General features: G+C 37.6%; 1 protein-coding gene across 1 annotated transcript in view; it reads right to left on the bottom strand.

Moving 5' to 3' along the window:
• Nucleotides 1–16,204, bottom strand: part of LOC149815811 (methyltransferase) — a 107,266-nt gene extending 91,062 nt beyond the window's left edge. The window contains exons 1-3 of the mRNA XM_089989904.1: nucleotides 15,980–16,204; nucleotides 15,807–15,910; nucleotides 15,560–15,679 (exon numbers count right to left, since the gene is read on the bottom strand). Coding sequence (XP_089846030.1) covers nucleotides 15,560–15,679; nucleotides 15,807–15,910; nucleotides 15,980–16,124 — 369 coding nt within the window. The 5' untranslated portion in view covers nucleotides 16,125–16,204. The remainder of the gene's footprint in view (nucleotides 1–15,559; nucleotides 15,680–15,806; nucleotides 15,911–15,979) is intronic.
• Between the last annotated feature and the right edge of the window lie 7,266 nt (nucleotides 16,205–23,470).

Raw genomic sequence — 23,470 nt, 5'->3', positions numbered from 1 at the left:
AATAGTATACTACAACAAAGGAGAGGGGTTTTTCCCTGGTTGATTGCTCGCCCCCCTTGATCTCCTCTTCTCTTATCTCTCTCAAAGCTGGCTCCTCTCCTCTCCATCTTTCTCTTCTTCCTCCGTTTCTTTTTCTTCCTGTTGATTAACCACTTCATCGCTGGCATCTCATCATCTTCATCGAAGAGTGCATCTGCAGATGGGACTAACCATTCTTCTCTCAACCAATCAGGCAGAAATATTCGGTGAGTAATCTTCTTCCCCCCCCCCCCCCTTTTCTCTTTACGTTTTTATGCACCTTGTTTTTCTCTTTCTTGTTGGATTAATTAATTCTTAGTCTTGCATTGTGGTTGCTTTCAGTAGGGTAGGGTCAATTTCATATAGCATACGGTTCTTGCTGTTTCCAAGAACTCGTTTTACTCTTTGTTTCATGTTTTATTCTGAGTGTTTTGAAAGTGCAGTTTAAGAAACGGTTGATTATCAATCTGATTTGTGTGAAAATCTAGTCACACAGATCAGACTGATCTTGATCGTCATTCATATAGTAGTATACAGCGGGTATAGATTAACATCAATAGGATTTAGTAGGGTTTAGTTTAGATTCTGTAATTAGATTAGGAATCGTTTTTTGTTTTTGGAGTCGTCTGTTTGCAAAACGTCAAACACGCATGCAGCGTGATCAACGTTAGGCTAAAAGTCTGTTGAGTAAAAGTGTATTGAGTCTGTGTGTTTTGGTATTTAGCTTCAGCCTGCTTAACATTCTTGGTGTTTCCTTGTTGCATTGGTTAATTCTTGTGCAATCATTTGATTTCTTGCTTTATTTTTTTCTTTTCAGTAGTTCGGTCATGACAAACGTGTGTCAACGTGTTTTGTTATTAATGTTGTTAGGGTAGTCTATTGAGTCTGTGGTTCCGACAAAGTTAGATCAGTCCTGTATAGCATCAATCAATTTTTATTTCAGTCCATTAGATTAAGTTTTAGCAGTGGTTTCTTTTATGCCTAATCAGTTTTTTTTTATTATTCATGTAAAGTAAGATCTGTTTTAGAATAAGTAGTTCATGTCTGTCAGTCTGGTTGCATCTTAGACTTCATAGATAATGGCTTTCCTTATTAGCCGTTCTTTTTATGTTTCTTGATTTTATGATTAAGTTGCTTAGCTTAGATAGTAGGTTAAATTAGATTAAATTTATTTGAAATAGGCTATTAGTTTAGTATTTGTTTAAGTTATTTAAAAAAAACAAAAAACAAATAAAACCATGTTATGTTAGTTGATAAAGGTTAGCCGATTCCCTGTTTTATGTGTTTACGTGCATTGATAACCCATTAGGAGTGCATTAGTATGTCTGTCATTATTTTTAGCACATGGTAAGTAATTAGTTTCTTGATTGAGTAATTAGGTGGTTGGTTATTTTATCTGTCCTGATAGTTTGGTATTCATTAGTTCATAGTTAGTTTTGTTTCTTTTAGTTAATTCAGATATTGTTTTTGCCGATTTATTTTTGTCATTAGCTAAACAATTCTTGTTTAGTTTTCCTCGTATTGCTATGTGTTTTGTTTGTGTTTTTGAAGGGAAGCACTTGAACGTGCGAGAGATGCGATTTCGAGCCCTGAAGAGCCTCTCAGATACCAAAAAAAAAAAAGTTCCCTCAAGGGACAGAAAAGGTCCCTCAGGGAGCCCTCAGAAAAACCAAAGTTCAAGAAAACATACATTACCTCAAAAAGGGATAGAAAGCCTCAAGCACTGACGACTTGCTTTTCTTTTTAGATTAGGATTTTATTTCATTTAATTCAATTCATTTGGGTTTGTAATAAGCACTTTAATTATTTGTTTAAGCCCTCTGCGTAGGGCAGTACTTTTTAGATATTCATTTATTTATTTAATTCTTTTTCTTTATTTTGGCAATAAAGAGTAGTGTAGTTGTGTGTTTGAATAAGAGTATTTCCCGTTCCCTGAGTTCGACCGGGACTCCACCACTCATGCGAGCCGGTTTTTATATTTTTGGTGTATAGCTTTCACAGGATTTTCATTAAAATATTGTTTTAAAAAGCGTTTTCATAAAACTCACACCAATACACACATCGATGCATGCATGTGTGGTGTGTATAACACAATAATTCTAAATTCACTATAATTAGGAACGTCAAATGATGAAACTAAGTTGAAATTGAAATGTAATTGATGAGAAATTTTAAAAGAAAAAAAAAACTTAAGTGAATACAAAATAAGTAAATAAGATCAGAAAAGGAAATAAATAAAGTTAATGACACAATGTTGATTGTGTGTGAAACTGGTTTGACTTTATCCTTTAAGTGTCCATGAAGTGTCCAAGTATCATGTCGTCCAAGTATCATGTCGTTGAAAAAAGGTGAAAAGGATCTGACCCGATCCATGGATTGTGTACAGCCATGTAACATATCCATACTTATGTATTGTAACCCACTTAGACGGTCGGGTCTGGATACACCAGACCCGGATCCATATCACTGTGTTGTAACATTATAAAAACACCTTTTAGGTCACGATTCTAAGTATGAGAAAATAGAAATCGTAACAGCTGAAAAAGGCCTTGGGTTTCTTCTTCGTCTCTCTCTCTTTTCTCTATACAGGTGAAAAACTTTCATGGTATCAGAGCTTAGATCCGTCTAAGGCTGAAAAGAATTTCGGCAAGAGCGAAGTTCGAGGTTTTTTTTTCTTTCCCTTTCTCCCTTTTTTTTCTGCTCCTCCTTCTCCCTTTTCTTCTATTCCTCTCCATTTCCTCCCCTCTTTGCTCACTCGTCCCCTCTTTCTGAAATCTCATGTGTACCCACACCTCACGTGGGTTTCTTTTCTTTGTGAAATCGTGATCCACATGACCTCTATTCATGTGGGTTTCATATTTGGTGAATCTGCGATTCACGTGCACCCTGTTTACGTGAACACAGACTGTGGGTGACTGTGTTTCACGTGAATTGATTCACGTGAAACACCGAATCTCTCCTTAACTTTTTTCTTGATCTTCCTTTACCTAATCTCCTCTAAGTATGTCTTTGCATATTCGAATATTTTTTTTTATGATTCTTTACTGCTATGTTGTGAAACTTATTCCTTGATTTTCTATTTCTATTCTTATCAAAAAAAAAGGGAGTTCTTTTAACGTGTGAAGGCATTCTTCATCACGTCAATCTCAGTTTTTGGACTGCATAGAAAAGGTTCAGAAACTGAGTTCCCTGAATCCGACAGCCTGCGATTCTCTATCCTAAAAAAAAAAAGGAAAGTGGGCTGAACTTTTTGTGAACACTCTGGTTGACATTCTCGTTGTTTTTCATTCTCAAATGGACCCTTATCTCTCTCAATCAAATCTTTCTTCAAGCTTCCCCAACCAACTCGTCGCTGAAAAATTGAATATCATTGTGTTTTTATAATGTTGCAACACAGTGATATGGATCCAGGTCTGGTGTATCCAGACCCGACAGTCTAAGTGGGTTACAATATATAAGTATGGATATGTTACATGGCTGTACACAATCCATGGATCGACGTGGATCGGGTCGGATCCTTTTCACCTTTTTTCACGCCCCCTCAAGTTGATCATGGTTTTGGACCATGAACAACTTCCCTTTAAGCATCCAAAAACAATCCTTTGGTAAATAGATCTGCAACTTGTCTTTCAGTATTGACGAACTCAGGCTCAATCTCTTTTTCTTCAACCTTTTGTCTCACAAAGTGTTGATCGATCTCAATGTGTTTGGCACGACTATGATGTATTGGATTGAATGACATGTTAATAGCACTTTGGTTGTCACATAGCAAAGTAGTGTGGGAAATCTTTTCTCCTACTTCGGTTAGTAGATGCCTGATCCATGTGACTTCGGCAGTAGCAGCAGCCATAGATCTATACTCAGCCTCAGTGCTTGATCTAGCGATGGCCTTTTGTTTTCTACTGCTCCAAGAGACTAAATTTTTTCCGATGAAGACGCAATATCCATATGTAGATCTTCATTCATCAGGATCTCCTGCCCAGTCTGCATCACAATATGCAGTGAGTCTGTGCTCATCTTTGTCATATGACTGTGGTGAATATATTAATACATCCCCAATAGTCCCTTTCAAATATCTAAGGATCCTCTTGACCGCTTTCATATGTCCAGTACGTGACGCATGCATAAATTTAGACACTTGATTGACTGAATAAACAATATCAGGTCTGGTGAATGTGAGGTACTGTAACATTCCTATTATGCTTCGATACCTGGTGGGGTCATCACACAAATCTCCATCCTGAGCGCTAAGTTTTTTATGAAGCACACTCGAAGTTCCCAAAGGTTTGCAGTCTTACATGTCTGCCTTGCTGAGAACGTCTACGGTGTACTTGTACTGAGTGAGTGTCAAGCCATGAGCCTGGTTATCAACTTCTACGCCAAGAAAATAACGTAGAACTCCAAGATCTTTCATTTTGAACCTCTGACCTAGTAAGTCTTTTATTTCTTGGATGTGGGTCGCAGAGTTTCCTGTGATGACAATATCATTGACATAAATTAATAACAGAGTGCTCACAGTCTGACTTCTAAAAATAAATAATGAGTGGTCCAGCATGGAACGTGAAAATCCATGTTTCTGAATCTCTAGCGAGAAGCTATCAAATCATGAGTGTGATGCTTGCTTCAGACCATAGATAGCTCTTTTTAACTTGCACACATGAGTTTTACAATTTTGTTCTTGATACCCAAGGGGTTGCTCCATGTATACTTCCTCCTTTAAGTCCCCATGTAAGAATGCATTTTTCACATCAAGCTGACTCAACTTCCATCCATGTTCAACAGCCAGGGAAATAATAATTTGGATTGTTCCCATTCTTACAACCGGACTGAAGGTCTCATCATAGTCTTGCCCTGCTTCTTGAGTGAATTCTTTTGCCACAAGTCTTACCTTGTATCGTTCAATGGTTCCATCTGGCTTGTACTTTATTTTGTAGACCCATTTACATCCGACAACATTTTTGTCAGGTGGTCTGGGAACAACTTCTCAGGTTCCACATTCATGCAAGGCTTGCATTTCATCATTCATGGCTTCTACCCACTTGGTAGAAGTGGTTGCCTGGTATTACATGGTGGGCTCATCTTCCTTATTGAGAGCAGTTAAGAAGAGTTGAAAATCCAATGAGAAGTTGTTATATCTAACCCACCTGTCAATGAGATGTCGTATGCGGTTTGATTTTCTGACCTCAAGAGTATGAGAAGAAGTCGGATTGCCGTCTGAGACATGATCTGAATGGCTTGATGTTGTCGGTCTCTGTCTAGAATAGACAATGCCTTTGTATCTGCCAGGTACTTCTGTATTCTGTGATCCCGACGTCCCAGTGTCTTCAAAACTCTATTATTCTTGCTGCACGCAATCTGAGGAGCATGCTTCATTGGAGTCAACAAAAAGTTCTGAACTCAACCAAGGATAGTAAACTTCAGTTGGCATATTCGTTGCATCAGCTCCGTCATCAAAATTTTGTTCATCAAAGACAACATTTCTTAAGATTCTGATACGTTTGTTGGTGGGATCATAACACCTATATCCTTTGTAGTCGTCTGCATATCCCACAAACCTACATTTCTGCGCTTTGTCCTGAAACTTGTTTCTCAGAGACTGATCAATATGCACATAGCAAACACAACCAAAGACACGCAAATCATGATAATTAGGATGAGCTCCAAAAAGACAGTGATAAGGAGACTTATTTTCCAGAACAACCATGGGCAGTCTATTTATCACATGCACGGCAGAATGAAAGGCTTTTGTCCATAGGTTGATAGGGAGATTACTGTCATGAAGCATACTCATGGCACTTTCAACAATATGTCTATGTTTTCGTTCAGCAATCACATTTTGTTGAAGGGTGTAGGGGCAGGACACTCTTCTTCCTATTCCATTATTTCGAAGAAAATAAACAAAATCACGGGATGAGAATTCCCCACCTCCATCACATTGGAAAAATTGAATATACTCAGAAAATTGATTTTTGACCAAGGAAAGAAAATTTTGAAACAAAGAGAAGACTTCTGACTTATTTTTTATGAAATATATCCAAGTGTATCGAGAATAACTATCAACAAAGATTAGATAGTATCTGCTCCCAGATCCAGAGACAATTGGGGTGGGTCCCCATACATCAGAACAAATAATCTCAAAAGGTTTTGAAGCTCTCGTATTAATGGAATGGAAAGGCAATACATGACTCTTACATGAAAGACAACTGGAACATTTATGACTGCTCTCATTCCCATTGAGACTTTCGTTTGGAATGAGATTATTAGAGACAAGTTTCTCAATGAAATGACTCCCACAATGTCCTAACCGACTATGCCATTAGAACGGCTTATTACATTCAGAAATACTAAAAACACTGGCAGAAGAAGATGAACATGACTCTAACGAAGGCTTCGAATTCAGATGAGCAGGGCGGACAGCATGACATGGAGCTTCTTCAAAGACATACATATTGCCTTGTCTTTTTCCTTCAGCGAATGTTTCCCTCGTGCGTAGGTCATTGACCTGCACAGAGAAGGAAGTAAATTCAACTGAAGCGTTATTATCATCAATAAGCTTGAAGACAGAGACGATGTTTTTCTTAATGTCAGAAGCATGAAGAACGTCAAAAAGAGTAAGAGTGGAATGTGACATAGGAATGACAGTTTTTCCAACATGAGAAACAGGATGGTGGGATCCATCTCCAGTAACAATCTTACTTTTTCCAAAATAAAGAATATGATTAGAAATCTTACCTACATCACCTGTCACATGAGTCGCTGCTCCTGAGTCAACAAACCAAGTGCCTTCATCACTCTGCTTCAATTTCAACTCTGACAAGGCAGATATTAGTAGATCTTTGATCTCTCCACTATCTCTGGTATTTGTGAACTTTCTTTTCGTTTCTGTCTGTGGGCCATTTCCTTTATTCTTTGGATTGTGCCAACAATTCGCCTTGATATTCTTTGGATTGTGCCAACCACGCCCTCCGTATCCACTTCGCCCTTGTCCTCCTCCTCCTCCTCCTCTACCATAAGTCACTCCTGTGGCAAAAACTTCTTGAGAATTTGTATGGATGTGAGTTTCTTTAGAGAATCCCTTCAGAGTCATTTCATACTGAATCAATTTCGCCCGTAACGCATCGAATGAAGGAAGAGCAAGAAGGCACAATAGTGAAGTGACTATCATATTGTAGTCAGATCCCAATCCACTCAGAGTTTGTTGCACCATGTCTTTGTCACTTACGGCACATCCTATAACTGCAAGTTGATCTGTGATGGTCTTTATCTTGTTCAAATATTCCATGATGGTCATGGATTTTTTTCTTAACAACTGAAATTTCCTTTTAAGGAAAATCATCCTTGCTTGAGAAACCTGCGAATACGTCTGAACGAGTCGCTCCCAGAGTTGTAGTGTTGTATAATTGTCGAGAATGGCAACTAGAACTTCTTGAGACAAGGTTGAGGTGATGTACGAGACAACTGATTGATTTTTCATTTCCCAATTGAGAAATTCTACATTTTTGACATACACGATCGAACTCGCCCCTTGATCATCTTTCTCTTCTCTCGGGACAAATTTTGGTGGAACAAGAGTGGTTTCATCCAGGTGACCTAAGAGACCTTGACTCCTTATAAAAGGAATAATTTGTCTCTTCCAAATCAAGAAATTTGAGGTATTCAACTTTTCAGAGACGAGTTGGTTGAGTAAGCTTGAAGAAAGATTATAAAACACCTTTTAGGTCACAATTCTAAGTATGAGAAAATAGAAATCGTAACAGCTGAAAAAGGCCTTGGGTTTCTTCTTCGTCTCTCTCTCTCTCTTTCTCTCTCTATTTTCTCTATACAGGTGAAAAACTTCCAGTCGTGTCGACACAAGATACGCATGCTAGGTGAAGAGTCTGTGTGACATAGCATTTGCTAGTGATAGATTATTTGAGCTCATGAGATGGCAAATAACATACACTATCCATTGATCTATGTCACAGGGGTACACCAACTAGCCAGAATATTCTAAATATTTCATCATTTGTCTACTGCCATCAGTTTTTCTATTCTGACCCGAGGTTTCAGAAAATTTTGTAATATTCATGAGGTGTTGACAAAGCTCAGTCTCAAGGAAACTAGATTAAAGACCATGACCATGACAGGTAGAAAAGTATGCTTTGTGGATTCTGTTTCTGCTGCAGCTAGACCACGTGCATCACTAAGAACCACTTCTCAACCACCACCTTTTGGAGGAAACTGTGAAGACGCCCTCTCGAATATGTTTCTTGCACAACCTGCAGACAAGAGAGAAAGAAAAGGGAGAAAGAGATCTGGAAAACTGAAGGGATGTCTTACCTTGCCTCGGGTGACGTCTAGCCTTTTATATTATAAAACATGATAAATTACATAATTGTCCTTAAGGTTAGGACTATAAAAGTATCTTTAACAAGATACTAATATCAAGACCTTAATATTCTTGATGACAAGCACGTGCACACATACACAATAAGCACTCTTAGAACACTTGTGCACAAAAGCACAACTCATTAAATCTCACAAACGCACCAAGGCATAAAAGAATAAAAGCTTTATTGAATAACAGTTGGAGCCCCTCCAACGGTCACAAATGTGACCGTTGGAGGGGCCCAACGTCTATTTGAGTGGGGTCCCCAAGGTACCTTTTAGGTACTGATTAAAAGGAAAATAAAAATAATTGCAATCACATTCGTAAATTGAATGTGCGTAAAACAGTAGAAATGACTAAACTACCCCTATGACTAAAATAAGGAAATATATATTTTACATATACAAATAGATAATACATATATATATATATGTATTATCCTTTATATATGTAAAATATATAGGATTACAAGGATTCGTAATACAATTTAACACTCCCCCCCCCCTCAAACTTAGGGTAGGATATGATCGAAAGTTTGCCAAGGAGGAAATTGAATCGTGAAGCACACAAAGTTTTGGTGAAGAAATCTGCCAACTGATATTCTGAAGTTACATATGAAAGATCTATAACTCCTTTTAGATACGCTTCTCGAACATAGTGACAGGCCATCTCAATGTGTTTAGTCCGCTCATGAAAAATATGATTTTTGACAATGTATATTGCACTCTTGTTATCACAGCATAGTTTGGTGGGACCTTCTATTGTGATCCCCATGTCTTCTAATAGCTGATGAATTCATACAATTTTCATGGTGGTAGTTGTCATGGCACGATATTCGGCTTCTGTTGAGGATAGAGACACTTTTTTATGCTTCTTACATTTTCATGAGATCAGTGAGTCTCCTAAAAACACACAAAAAACAGTCGTGAGTGACGGTTATTTGGGTCACCTCCCCAATCAGAGTCAGTATAAGCAATTAACTTTAATTCAGAAGAAAATGACAAGAATACTCTCTTATTTAGTGTGCCATTTATGTATCTTACGACCCGCAAGATGGCACTCATGTGGACAGATGTTGGTGCATGCTGAAACTGACTTGCAGTATTAACTACATGAGAGATATCTGGTCTAGTAATATTCAGATACATTAATGATCCCACAAGCTGTCTGTAGGGGGTGGGATCGAAGAGAGGAATACCATCATCAATCTTTATTTTGGCTCCTACTATAGCAGGAGTTTCATAAACCTTATCATTCGTAATACATGACCTGTCAATAATCTCAGAGGCAAGCTTAGTTTGAGATAAAAAATACCCTCTATGAAAATAAGCAACTTCAATACCCAAAAAATACGATAGAAATCCCAAATCAGACATTTCAAATTTATCCTTCAAAATTGTTTTTATGCTTTTAACCCCCTTAGAATCACTTCTGATTATAAGCATATCATCCACATATAAAAGCAGAATGACAATCTCTGCATTAGTTTTTCTAACAAATAAGGCAGTGTCAGTGAAACATGATAAAAACCATTTTCTAACATTACGGAGTTAAATCTATCATACCAAGCCTTGGGGGCTTGTTTTAAACCATAAAGTGTTTTCCGAAGACGAAGCACTTTTCCTCCGAGAGTCTTCATTCCTGGTGGAGCCTCCATATATACCTCTTCATTCAGATCACCGTTTAAGAAAGCGTTTTTAACATTCATTTGATAGTTGTTCCATTTGTTAATTGAGGCAATGGTGATGAGACATCAGACAGTGACCATTCGGGCCACTGGGGCAAATGTTTCTTCATAGGCAATCTTGTATTCTTGACTATATTCATTTGCTACTAATCGAGCAAAGGGATATCACCGTTTAAGAAAGCATTTTTAACATCCATTTGATAGTTGTTCCATTTGTTAATTGAGACAATGGTGATGAGACATCGGACAGTGACCATTCGGGCCACAGGGGCAAAAGTTTCTTCATAGTCAATCACGTACTCTTGACTATATCCCTTTGCTACTAATCGAGCCTTGTATCTCTCGAGAGATACATCGCTCTTAGTTTTAACTTTAAAAACCCATCTACATCCCATTGTTTTCTTAACCTTAGGAAGATCTTAGAACTCCCAAGTCTTAGCCCTGTTGAGAGTTGAAAGCTCACATTCCATTGCTTTTAGCCATTCATGATTTTTTCTAGCTTCTTCGAAGTTTCTGGGTTCTATATATGAATGAATGGCGCTAAGGCAGGCTCTATGTTTAGGGGTAAAGGAATCATATGAAATAAACCTAGAAGGCATCTTTCTACTTCTCTCAGTCCTACGTAGGTTTTCAGTATTTGTTGAATTGGAACTATTAGGTTCACTGTATTTTTTAATTGCACTCCTAAAATTGTTTCTATCTCTATGAGTATATGTTATGGGATCTCTCGATGCTTCTTCATTACTATGTTGGGAGATAGGGGGATGAGATGAACCATTTTCTTTATCAATGACTTCATTATGAATGACATCGTCATCACTATCTTCATCATGTGCTAACATTTCAAATAAAAATGAGTAATCCATATTTTCTTCAACGGGTTCACTCCTTTCAAAACCATTAACATTTTCCAGAAAACTCAAATTTCTGAAGACATATAGCTTATCATTCTTAATATCATAACAACGAAACCCTTTTTGGGTTTCGGAATATCCGAGAAAAGCGCAGCCAATAGCTTTAGGTGAAAGTTTTTCGTTCTTGTCAGTAAGAATGAAACATTTACAACCGAAAAATTCTCAACCGACTATAGTCGAATTCTTTGGCATATAATTTTTCAAAAGGCGAGATATTGTTCAAATTTTTAGAAGGTAGCCGATTTATCAGGTAGACAGATGCTAAAGTTGTTCAGCCCAAAAACCTTTTGGGATGTTTTGAGAAACAAGTAAAGTTCGAGTTGTCTCTATTATATGTTTATGCTTCCTTTCGACTAATCCATTTTGTTGTTGAGTTTTTGGACATGATCTTTGGTGAAGAATACCATGACTTTCAAGATAATTTTGGAATTCACTTGAAAGGTATTCTCCACCAGAGTCGGTTCTAGAAATTTTTAGATTCCTATTAAATTGATTTTTAATCATCATGTGATAGGTTTTAAAGGTTGAAAAAACTTCATATTTGTGTTTAAGAAAATAAATCTGACAATATCTCGTGAAGTTGTCAACAAAAATGACATAATATGTGAAGCCTCATTTTGATAAAACGGGTGTCGGTCCCCATACATCCGAATGGACAATTTCAAAGGGTCTTGTTGTAAACATAGATCTTTGACAAAAAGGCAATTTTTTCATTTTCCCAAATATACAGTCGTTACAAGTGAAATCACTTTTAGATAGACTTTTAACAAAAGGTAAATGCGAAATTTTTACAATATTTTGGTGTTCAAGTCTCTTGTACCACACATTAATATCCTTTTGTTAGACAACATTACAAAATGGGTATTTTGGAATTTGAAGGGTATCGACATAGTATAGATTGCCCTTCCTAGAGCCTTCCCCAATCAATCTCTCGGACTGGCGATCCTGTATCCAACATTTGTTAGATAAAAACTTTATATCACACCCATAATCCGAGAGTTGAGAAACGGAAATCAAATTTAAGTTTAATTTGGGTATAAATCTAATTTTTGAAATAAAGAACCTTTGTTTTTCAAAATTTCTTATTCCTTTAACTTTAAGGGATGTTCCATCCGCAGTTGAAACGAAGGAAGGAAAGAGATTTTTAGAATATTCAAAAAAAAAACTAAAACTTGGGGTCATGTGAAAGGAAGCACCCGAATCCAAAAGCCAAAAGGTCTTATCGGAAGGAGAAGAGCTTGACATCGCGGCTTCGGAAATAGCCCCTTTTAGAAGAGGTTGAAGTGCATCCACGATTTGTTGCAACGAGAGAGCTCTATTTGAAGATGATGAGCACTCTTCCTTTTGAGGTTGGGATGTAGTAGCCATGGCTAGTAACTTTTTCCACTTTGGGCAAATAGGCTTGATGTGCCCCGGTTCCTTACAAAAGTGGCACAAAATCTTGCTATAATCCTTATTCCCTCCTTGACCATTTGAGTTTTGATTCTTAAAGTGAGGAGGCTTGTAGGTCCTTAAGTTACTCCCCGGTCTTGAGACGGCATTAGCACCCTCATTTTCTTCGTTGTTGGACGGTGTAGCAAGAACACTTGGTTGTTTTTGCTTATACCCATATGAGTTTCTTCCCCACTAAGTTTAGTAATTACATCTTCAAGAGAGGGGGAAGTGAAGGCAGATAAAAGAGAAGACCGGATTTGTTCGAATTCGGGCCTAAGCCCATTTAAAAAATTAAAAAATTTATCTTCTTCCAATTGTTTATGACGCAACACTATGGCTTCTCCACTCCACTTGGATTCGAGCATAGCAAGCTCGCCCCAAATAGAAGAGAGTTCGGCAAAATACTCTCTTATAGTCATTTCTCCTTGATGAAGAGTTAGCGCCCATTTTTTGAGGTAATACTTATGAGACAAGTCCTTAGAGGTGTAGATCTTCTCAAGATACTCTCATGCTTGAGAAGCCTTCTTAAACTTGATAATATTGGCGTTAATCCTCATTTTTACGAATGAAAAAATCCATGAGAGGATTTTAAAATTCCTCATTTCTCATTCTTCATGCTTTTTTGTGTAGTCATCAAGAGCCTTGGCACCTTCTTCGCCTTCAAGGATTTTTATTTTTCCTTCTTCCATCAAGGTTATCTTTGGCTCTGGTTCAAAAATCGAGCCTTGAACATAGCCTCAAAGCCCTTTTCCGTTGATATGAGCCTTTATGTTTCCGGCCCAAACATGATAGTTGGACCTATTGAGTTTAAAGCCGAGAGAGAAATGGGAGTCTTTTTCACCCATTAGAGAGGAGAGATGATGAAAAAGAATATGTACCACAAAGGATTTTTAGATCTTTCTTAATAGAGGAATCTTCTAAAATATTGGACGAACAAGAGGATTCACTCCAATCTCCAAAAATTTGAGAGAACGCTTTTCAAGGCACCGGAAAGAGGGAGAATCCACACGATTTTTTTTTCCCAAACGAGCTCTAATACCATGTAAAAGTATCTTTAACAAGATACTAATATCAAGACCTTAATATTCTTGATGACAAGCGCGTGCACACATGCACAATAAGCACTCTTAGAACACTTGTGCACAAAAGCACAACTCACATCTCACAAATGCATGAAGGCATAAAAGAATAAAAGCTTTATTGAATAACACATGGGCTTTGACTCAAAGCCTTAAGAAATACAAAGGGGAGAACCCCTATTTATAACAACACAAAAGGAGCCTTGGAGGGGCTCCACTCATAGACGTTGGAGCCCCTCCAACGGTCACAAATGTGACCGTTGAAGGGGCCCAACGTCTATTTGAGTGGGCCCCCCAAGGTACCTTTTAGGTACTAATTAAAAGGAAAATAAAAAATAAAAGAAAAGAAAGAATAAAAATAATTACAATCACATTCATAAATTGAATGTGCATAAAACAGTGGAAATGACTAAACTACCCCTATGCCTAAAATAAGGAAATATATATTTTACATATATAAATAGATAATGCATATATATAAATATCATATATATATATATATATATATATATATATATATATATATATATATATATATATATATATTATCCTTTATATATGTAAAATATATAGGATTACAAGGATTCGTAATACAATTTAACAAGGACATCCTAGGCCTGCTAAATTTTGTTACTCTATTCCTTTAAGAAACTCCATTCTAATGATACGGTTGAAGAGTTTTCTTCTGATGATTGTATTCTTGGTAAAATCTTTATTTTGCATTTTAATTCAAGTGTTTCTATTTCCAATTGTTCTTTTGTTGTCATACAAACTGATCTTTGGAGATTGTATCTTTAGAGGTGGTTTTTCTTATCGGAAAGTACTCCCATAAAGTGTACACATAAAACCAGTCAAGAAGAATATAAGCTGAAAAAATAGTAATCAAACTCAAGATCAGAGTTTTATTAAAGAAAAAGTTAAATACAAAAATATTTAAATACTTCAACTGTACATATATAGATGAAAGATTTTACAGCTTTCCACACATCCAATAAATATTATGCTTACAGAATATATGAGAAAAAAAAAGCACAATAAATGAAATATTCTTGTGTGCAAGAACAACAGAACACTGGTGCACATACATGAATACTTGACAACTTCGTAGAAAATCCTATTCAACTTCACTAGTTATAATATTACAGCTTTGCACATCCAATAAATGCAATAGCTTACAGAATAAGCGTGACAAAAAAATACAGATTACAGAATAAATGAAAAACTCCTCTGTGCAAGAACACAACAATGATGCTCAAACATACAATAAAGTGACGACTTGATAGTAAATTTCCTTCAACTTCATTAATTTGACATTGATGTATGTTTTTTATCACTACTTTAGCCGGTTTAGCACCTGAGCCAGTCACTAAAAATTTGAGATGGTTTCATTTCTTGATCCGTTTTTCAACATGTGACCATTACAGTCAATTCTTGTCTTCCTACATCTACATATGCGATTCAGTTAAAAGCTTCATTTTCTACACTGTACGAGGATGAAAGTTTTTTATTAACAGGGAATTCTAGATATATGTTTGTGTGTGCATTATGTATATTTTCAAGCCAAAAAATAAATATGTGTGTGCATGTGTCTCTTGAAGCCAATATAAATCTGTCTGTCTTGTGTCTAGACGTGATCCATGATTCGTGCATTTGAGGCAATAAAAGAATCCTACTAAGAAAGAAATCCAATGCATGAGTCATCAAAATCAACGTCTATTCAGCGCATTCATACATGCCTACATGCAGATGTGCCTCTATGATGGCAAAAAACATAAAAATTAAGATAAAGGAAATGTTTGAAAGTGCCCATTTAACAGTGATTTTCTGTATTAAATTAAAATAGCAAACTTGTGATGTATCACTCGACATGGGTATCATGCCTCTCAGCAAGTGTATCATCGTCATCAAACTAAAAGTTCCAAAAACAAAATGCAGTTCCTATGCAAAGCTCCTAAATACGAGAAACTCACAACTATTATCAGTATCAAAAGTGTAGTTGGTCAATTTGAAGAGAAGACAGAAAAGGAAATAACAGAAAAAGGAAGAATGGTGAGCATACTTGGAGCAGCTTATGAGTGGTCCTGAGAGGTTCGGGCTCCTCCGGCGGCCGTGCCCCCCTTTTCCCTTTCCCCGCCTTCTCCTCTTCATCTCTCCTTCCTTTTCTGCTCCCCCCCATCTTCTGCAATACCAACCAACAGATAGGGAACGAGAACTCTTTTCTCAGCCAATCTCCAGAATTCGGGACGAGAGCAGTCCACCGTTAAAAAAGAAAACGATAGAAGGGAAACACGTCGAGCAAAACGTACCTTGGAGGTGACGGAGTACGACTCGTCGACAAAATCAGAAGGGTCGAGCCCGTACTCTTCCAGAAACCGAATCCTCCGATCGAACTCCACCTCATTCTTGCCCCCTACCCCAAACACCACCATTAAAACGAATGTAAGCGTGTAACAGAAAGAGAGAGAGAGAGAGAGAGTACTGGAGCAAACTGAGACGGTGGGGTGAGTGAGTTTGGTTTTGAAGTTGAAGGAGAGTGAGGCAGCCACAGGATGAGGGTGATTGGCAGTCGGAGATGAAGTGGTGATGGGGAACGAGGGAGGAAGTGGGATCGATGAAGAAGCCATTCCCCCCAACCAAAACGAACCCAAACCAGCTCACTCTCTCTCTCTCTCTCTCTCTCTCTCTCTCTCTCTCTGCTACCACCTGTCGCTCATCCGTTGCTTAGCTAAACTAAAAACACAAATGGGTCGGGTTATGTTCTGGACTTGGTACAAAAGAACCCAATCCGTTCAAGCCCAGAGTCAAGGACGTCAATGGATCGGATTTTATCGGATATCCGACCGAATTTTGGCTCCATTCGGTAAGCCAAAACAATATCCGATTATAATCAGATACGGTTATGGTTTTGGCTTTTGCTACTGAATCCCACAAATATTTGGATTTGATGGATATCTGAATATGATTACATGTGAAAAAAAATGGATATGATACGAGACTTTCAGCATCTGAATCCAAAACTGAGTTTGATCCATTTAGCCAACATCCGATCAGCCGAATCTGGTATTGGGCACATCTGTTCCGAATGTGAACCGTTTACTTCCCTATTTATATCGCATTCAGGTTTTTCTGTTTTAAGATCCAAATCCTAGTAGAGTGTGTTGGTTTTGGATAGGAGATCCAACCTAACCCGTCCATTCGCATATGTTTCGCAAGCTCCAGTGCTTTTGCTCTTCTGTATAATTTGCTGTAATATTACTCAAAAGATTTCGTATATAGCACTTACTAGGGGTGTCAACGAGTCGAGTTTATCCGTACCCGACCCATATCAAACCCTATAGGGTCTGGGTATGATGATAAATAAGAAGACTAACTAAGACCTGGGTCCAGACCCAAAGGTCCAATTAATACATGAATCCAAATATAGTTTGTGAAATTTTATACCAGACTCGGGCCCGACCCGAGTTGTGATTAAGACCTGCAAATTTTCAATGTAAAAATGATAAAAAATATTAGTTTACCAGGTATGGCCCGAGTCTGGTTCATTTAATTCTTATCGGGTCTGGGTATGGTTTTTCTTATGATTAGTCCGATTAGACCCGGGTTCATACCCAAAAATCGATGCTCTGTCTTATTTTACCTGGGTCTAAACCAAACCTGACCCATTGACACCCCTGGCACTTACCCATTGAAATTTCCAGCAATACAAAGCCCACAACTGCATTGACACGTGGCACTATGTGGGCTTTGATATCAATGGTCAGGATTTGCTTAAGATAAGGCGTATGATACGCTGTGTGTCCTGAAATCCTGATCCGCGTTTGTAGTAAAATACATACCACGGCAAAAAGTGCAGAAAAATAAGATCACTAACGTGGTGTTCTGTCCATGGCAGTTCCCTTTGTTTTTTTGGACAATCCTATGGAAAAACCTCCTCCAGTTGGTAAAACCATAGGGGTCTCTCCTGCCCACGGAGGGATGCCACCTGAGGGGTTTTGATCTTCTGACATCACGTTAACTTGGTGGCACTCACAAGTCGCCTCTACCGCATGAGTAATGCCCTAGTGGGCGGTCCATGCCAGCTTTTGATTCGACACACGGTACCCTTATAAGTGGGTGAGAGTGGTTCAGACTCGGTTTGACGTAGTGGTGACAGTAAGCCCGTAAAGGCCATAACAGAATCGTTGAGCTAAAACCATTATTGATTATGTTTGATTGGTAAGGACTCACCCCATCCTTGTATGTGTCATAAATGCGTGATGTGACTCGCACTTTGTTTATATATTTATAACCAGCGAAAACCACTTCACTCACTGGCTCACTAGTGTAAAAATGACATGATTGAAAAAATTAAAAATGATCATGAAAAATTTATTACATTTTCTTAAAAAATTTATAATTTTTTATATTCTTTGAAGGTAGCATTAAGATTTTCAAGGTTTAGCCAAAGATTAGCTGAGGACCCACTACTCATCATATTTGGTTTGGTATTGCTACCGCTCATGACTTCAAGAGTGAGGATGATATGACCGAGAAACATCTTTATCAAAATATTTTTGCTTCTCATTTTGTGTGGCAAAGAAATTTTGAGTCATGGGTAAAGGACCCTTACATGTAAGACCCATTGCTCATACTATTTGAGATCCTTATTTTGGTAACTTGTGTTCACAAATATCTTAATTTAAAATAATCTTTTTTACCCTTTTTTACCTTTCATACATGTGATTTATATATATATATATATATATATATATATATATATATATATATATATACTAACTTTCTCTCAAATATTTGACTATTTTTTGCATAACAATCTTTGTTCTCACTATCTCTTTGATTCAACGTTAGAAACTTGCATTTTACAATCATTGGAAAGCTAATATACAACCTTATAACTTTTATTTTTTGAATCACAACCGAAAACTCTTTAAGGGTTTTCGTTTCTGAATTTCAAAACTGAAATAGAAACATGCTTTGCAGACTTAAACAACCGAATAATGAGTAATTTCATATGACATTTCAACTCAAAAAATAAAGAATTCTGAAAAAACAAAAAAATAAACAAAAATACATTTTCAACGACCCCTAATTTGCTAAAAAACAATAAAGAAATGCTAAGATACAACTCCATCAATATTTTTAAAACTAAAAGAAGTCCGAATAAAATATATGAAGACTTGATAAAGTCCACATAATTTATGCGAACTTTCTCAAATTAGCATATATTTTTATGCAAACTTTTTTAAGTTTACATATAGTTTATGCTAACTTGAGAAAGTTCACACATTTTATGCGAACTTTCTCAAGTCCACACATATTTTATGCAAATTTCTTTTTTGCAAACTTCTTCAAGTTTTAAGAATATTGTCAGAATTGTATCTCAACACCCCTTCTTCGTTTTCCAACAAATCAAGTATAGTTAAAAAGATATTTTTGTCTAATTTCTTTGTTCTTTTATGTATTTTTTTGAAATCTTTCATTTTTTAGATCAAAACATCACCTAAAACTACATATTATTTGGCAAAGCATGTTTCTTTTCCGATTTTAGAACTAAAAAACAAGAACCCTAAAAAGATTTTTAATTCTTACTCAAAACATGAAAGTTATGGAGTTTTATTTATGTAACACCCCAAAATCCTAGACTTGAAACATTTTATAAAAATGGTTGAAAGCTTTGAAATCAATCATTTATCAAAGTTTAAAATAGAGGTTCAACGGAAAATCATGTTTGAACTAGAAAGTCCCTCGACATTGGCCGCATTACAGCGCTAACTTTCCTTTACAAACTGATTTGTAATTTCAAATATATTTATTGAAATAAAAAGAAGAAACAGAATTTTGGTAACACAATTTTAATAATTCAAAGTTTAATTCAAAAGAGAGGCTTTTAAAAAAATTATATATCATATTTTACCAAAATATCCTCAGAAGCGAAACGTTAAGAAAAAGGTCTCATTTTGATCTCATCACATCATCGTGCCATCGCAAGTTGTATCAGCATGTTCACCACCTGCCCATGAAATTGGTCAGTTTTGCAAAAAACTAGTAGGGGTGCAAAATACAAGAAAGAACAAATACTGCAATAAGCAAGATAATTATTAAACTAAACAGTAAAAACAGAACAGAGCTAACCATACATGTTGCCGAGTATGGCAAGCAAAACTCTAGTAAAGCAAATAGCTAAATACAAGAGCAGTAAGGAACAAAGTGTTGAACAAGCAAAATAAGCATTTATAACAATTCAACTGATTCAATAGGCAGAGAGTAACTAACTCCACCAAGCAGTTAAGCATAGCAAGCAGGGTAACTGAATAAGCATAGGCATTCATAATAGAGCTCACAATGCATGCAATTACCACTGAATTCTTCAGTTCACCGACAAATAACTATATCAATCATAAATTGCAAGTTATTGCACAACAAGCAGTTTATAAGTTACACATGGTTAAGCAATCACACGACAACAGTTATATATTAACTACAAGATATAGGCAGCTTGTAAGGCAAGCAACTACATTGGTTCTAGTTGTAGACACTTCGTAGATTACGAGTTGTATGGAATCACATTCATCATAAGATATAAACAGTTCATAGATTACGAGCTGTAAGCAGTCACAATCATTATAAGAGATGCAAGCCAACAAGTGTTATAATACAACAAGCACGAATAGTTTCACCAAGTAGTAAAGCAAGTCACGTGCTATTATACTGCAACTAACGTAATGTTATTATCATAAGCATTCAACTAATACGAGCAGCTAGTTATTACTAGCAAGAAACTGTGTAAGCAGCTCAACCAACTAGAGCAGCACCACAACAGGCATGCATAGTTCAATGAGTGGTATACGCTGAACTACAGAGCAAACAAGCAATTCACGTCACAGCACGCATATCTCGACAATGTGAATAGTTTATATTTTGTTTTGATTATTAGCTGGTTGTTGTGGGTACACACAAGATAAGAAACATAGAAACAACCGAGATCGATCTAGGGATTTATTATGCTATGTATATTATGATACCCTGGATGACTGACTGAGTCTGCTCCAAAAAGGACGACCAGTAACCAAGAGAGTAAATCCCCAAAGGCATTCATGGCCCGTGGATGCATCCAAACTTCTGCAGAAGTGGCATGAAGACTATCTTTATAGTATTTTCCCTAACTCTGATGACTGGAGCAGCTGAGTCATTTGCCCGAAATAGCTATTAATGATTTGTCCATCAGAGTTTTGTACCATCCATCATCTCTCTTGATGAACCATTCCAAACAGGCACGATGAAGGTTTCTTAATCGTCGCCTCATTCTACATGCTCGGGTCTATTATGCCCGCTCGAGTATCTTACCTGTGAGGGTGCATAGTCTCCATTTAGTGAATTATATGTGCTAATGCATGTTTGAGGCAACCACAAACCTCTCATCCTACTCACCGCAGTACGCAATGTACCTGTTCAAAAGTACAATTGCGATGAGAGGGGTCAACTCATAGTGAGGGTAACAACATCACCATTTTGTGATATCAAACACGTGTCAATGCACGTTCGAGTTTAACATGGACCTCTTATCCTACTCATCGTAGTACGCAATGTAAATGTTCAAAAGTGTACCTACGATGAGAGGCATGGATTTCTCAAAAAAAAAAATCCCCACAATAATGCTTTTTTGATAAGATATGGTGTAACCATTCAAGTTCAAACTTGGCATGCTCAAGTCCTTTAGACTGTCATGAGCCTCTTGCTTGTTAGGTGAACATTGAAATTACATGATTAACAAAAAGTGTCAAAACACACCTCGAGGTTACTACAGACCTCTCATCCTACTCATCGTAGTTCAAACATATCATACACGACTAAGGGTACGACTATGAGGAGAGGGGCATGAATTTCTCAGAAGAAACCCATCAGCAATCATCTCGCGAAGAAAGAAAAAAAGTCAACTATCTTAGTTTGGCCAAAAAACCCAATAACTAGGTCTCGCAACAGAGGTGATGTAGCAATGGTTTGGAGATGACGTAGGTTCTTTAGTAGAACCTTCGCTCATCCCATGCACATGCCCTTAAACAGGGTTATCTGAATTGCATCGAATAGACAAACTGAAGTTGTAAAACACTTTTTCCGAATACATTCATTTGATAAATCCCGCCACTATCATGCAAAAGGCTTTCAAAATCTGCTTTACAAAACTATACATTTCGAAAATAGGTTTATGCCTAAAACTCATCCTTTTTGGAGAACCAAGTGCATAGGTGTGCATCATGTCTTTTAAAATAAATGAACAGGTTGAAATATGCTTGAAGCTGCACTGAGTGAGTGCAAGCTAACAAAGAACAAATGTGTGCACATTACAGTACGACGATAAAGTATGATCGATCCCCAAAGTGCAAGACTACGTGTCGGGCGCAAAACCTCAGAAGCAGTACACAAAGTACAAAATTGTACTTCAACTAAACAATTGAGCAAATATGTGAATACTAAAAGCAATGCACGAGGTACAAAACCATACATCGGCCAATCAAACACGTAAGCAAGTGATATACCCAAGATAGGGCATGAGGTATGAAACCGTACCTCAGCTAACCAAACATGCAAGCAAGTAATATGTAAGATAAAAAAGCATACAAAATGGAAAGCCTTAGCTTATAAAGTACAGAGCAATAGAAAAGAAAGTGCAAAAATTAAAAAAGACAAAACGTAAAGGCCGTGATGCATAAAGCTCGAAGCAACAGAAAGTAATTGCAAAACAAAAGCCTGGGCACATATAGCACGACAGCAAAGTAAAAACAAGAAAATAAAAAGTCATGGCACATAAAGCTTGGGGCAGCAGAAAAGTAAAGTATAGAAAAGTAAAGAGGACAAGGATCACGAAACAACGCCTTTGAATTAAAAGACATAAACTATAAAGACAGGAATTAAAAGCCTGAACACATATAGCGCGGCGGCAACAAAAAAGGAAAGTGCAAGGAAAGTAAAAAGGACAAGGATTGTGAAACCGCGTCCTTGAGTTAAAAGATATACGTATATATTTTTATACATATACACGTATAATTGCCTCTTTCTTTCCATTTTTAATTATATTGTCTTATCTTAGCATTCGTTCATTCATTGTCCTTTTACACAAGAATCTCTTACCTTAAGGGGTTGTGGGTCCTCGTATGCCTGCGACGTAGGTAAGCATGTGCTTAAGCTACGAAGAGCGAGCTGGCTCCACTGTGCAACATGCGAGTCGTAAAGGTGTCAGCATGGCATGATTCAAAACAAGAGGGGTCTGATAATACCAACAATGGTATTAGACCCTGCACGCAGGGATCTCAGCTCTATGCAGAAAAGCAGCAGGGCGCCCTAGGTCCCCTGCCTGCTGGAACAAAAAGGCCTCTTGACAGGGCCTTGCTGGTTGCAAACGGCAGGCAACGACAGAGGCAGGGAGCTTTTCTCCCTGCATGCCCGATCAACAAAGAGTATGGGGCTCGACCCCATGCTAGCCCTGCGAAAGGCACAGAGGCAGGGGCAGACAGAAGGCGGAAAAGGCAGGGAAACAAAAAGGGGCAAGGGGCTCTGCTCTGTCAGACGGGTTGCAGCGGCTGGGGGCCCAGCCCCAAACAGACCCGAGAAGACAGAGACATGGAGCATCCCTTGCAAACGCCGCAATACTAGCCCAAAGTACTGAGCCACTGCGAAGCGTCATCCGCGGATTCAGACATTGAAGATATCAGTGCAGGAAGGAGAGCTGTTTTGACTCCCCACCTGAGCCAACATATAAGAAACATCCAAAAGTCCACATAGTGGCATGGTAACCAACAACAACAGCACGTTGCAGCATGCTGCATTGTGGCCTGCCAAAGCGCATGACAAAACCTTTTGGCAATAGGCATAAAGAGCCTTGCCAACAACGAGTAGGAACTCGATGCTGCTTCAGCAAAGGGGAAAGCAAACACAAAGACCCGAAAACACCAACCGTGCACACACACACACATGT

This window comes from Nuphar pumila, chromosome 15, assembly GCF_984573655.1.
Source record: "Nuphar pumila chromosome 15, dmNupPumi1.hap1.1, whole genome shotgun sequence".
In the NCBI taxonomy this organism is placed as follows: Eukaryota; Viridiplantae; Streptophyta; class Magnoliopsida; order Nymphaeales; family Nymphaeaceae; genus Nuphar; species Nuphar pumila.
This window is presented reverse-complemented; position numbering and strand designations above follow the sequence as displayed.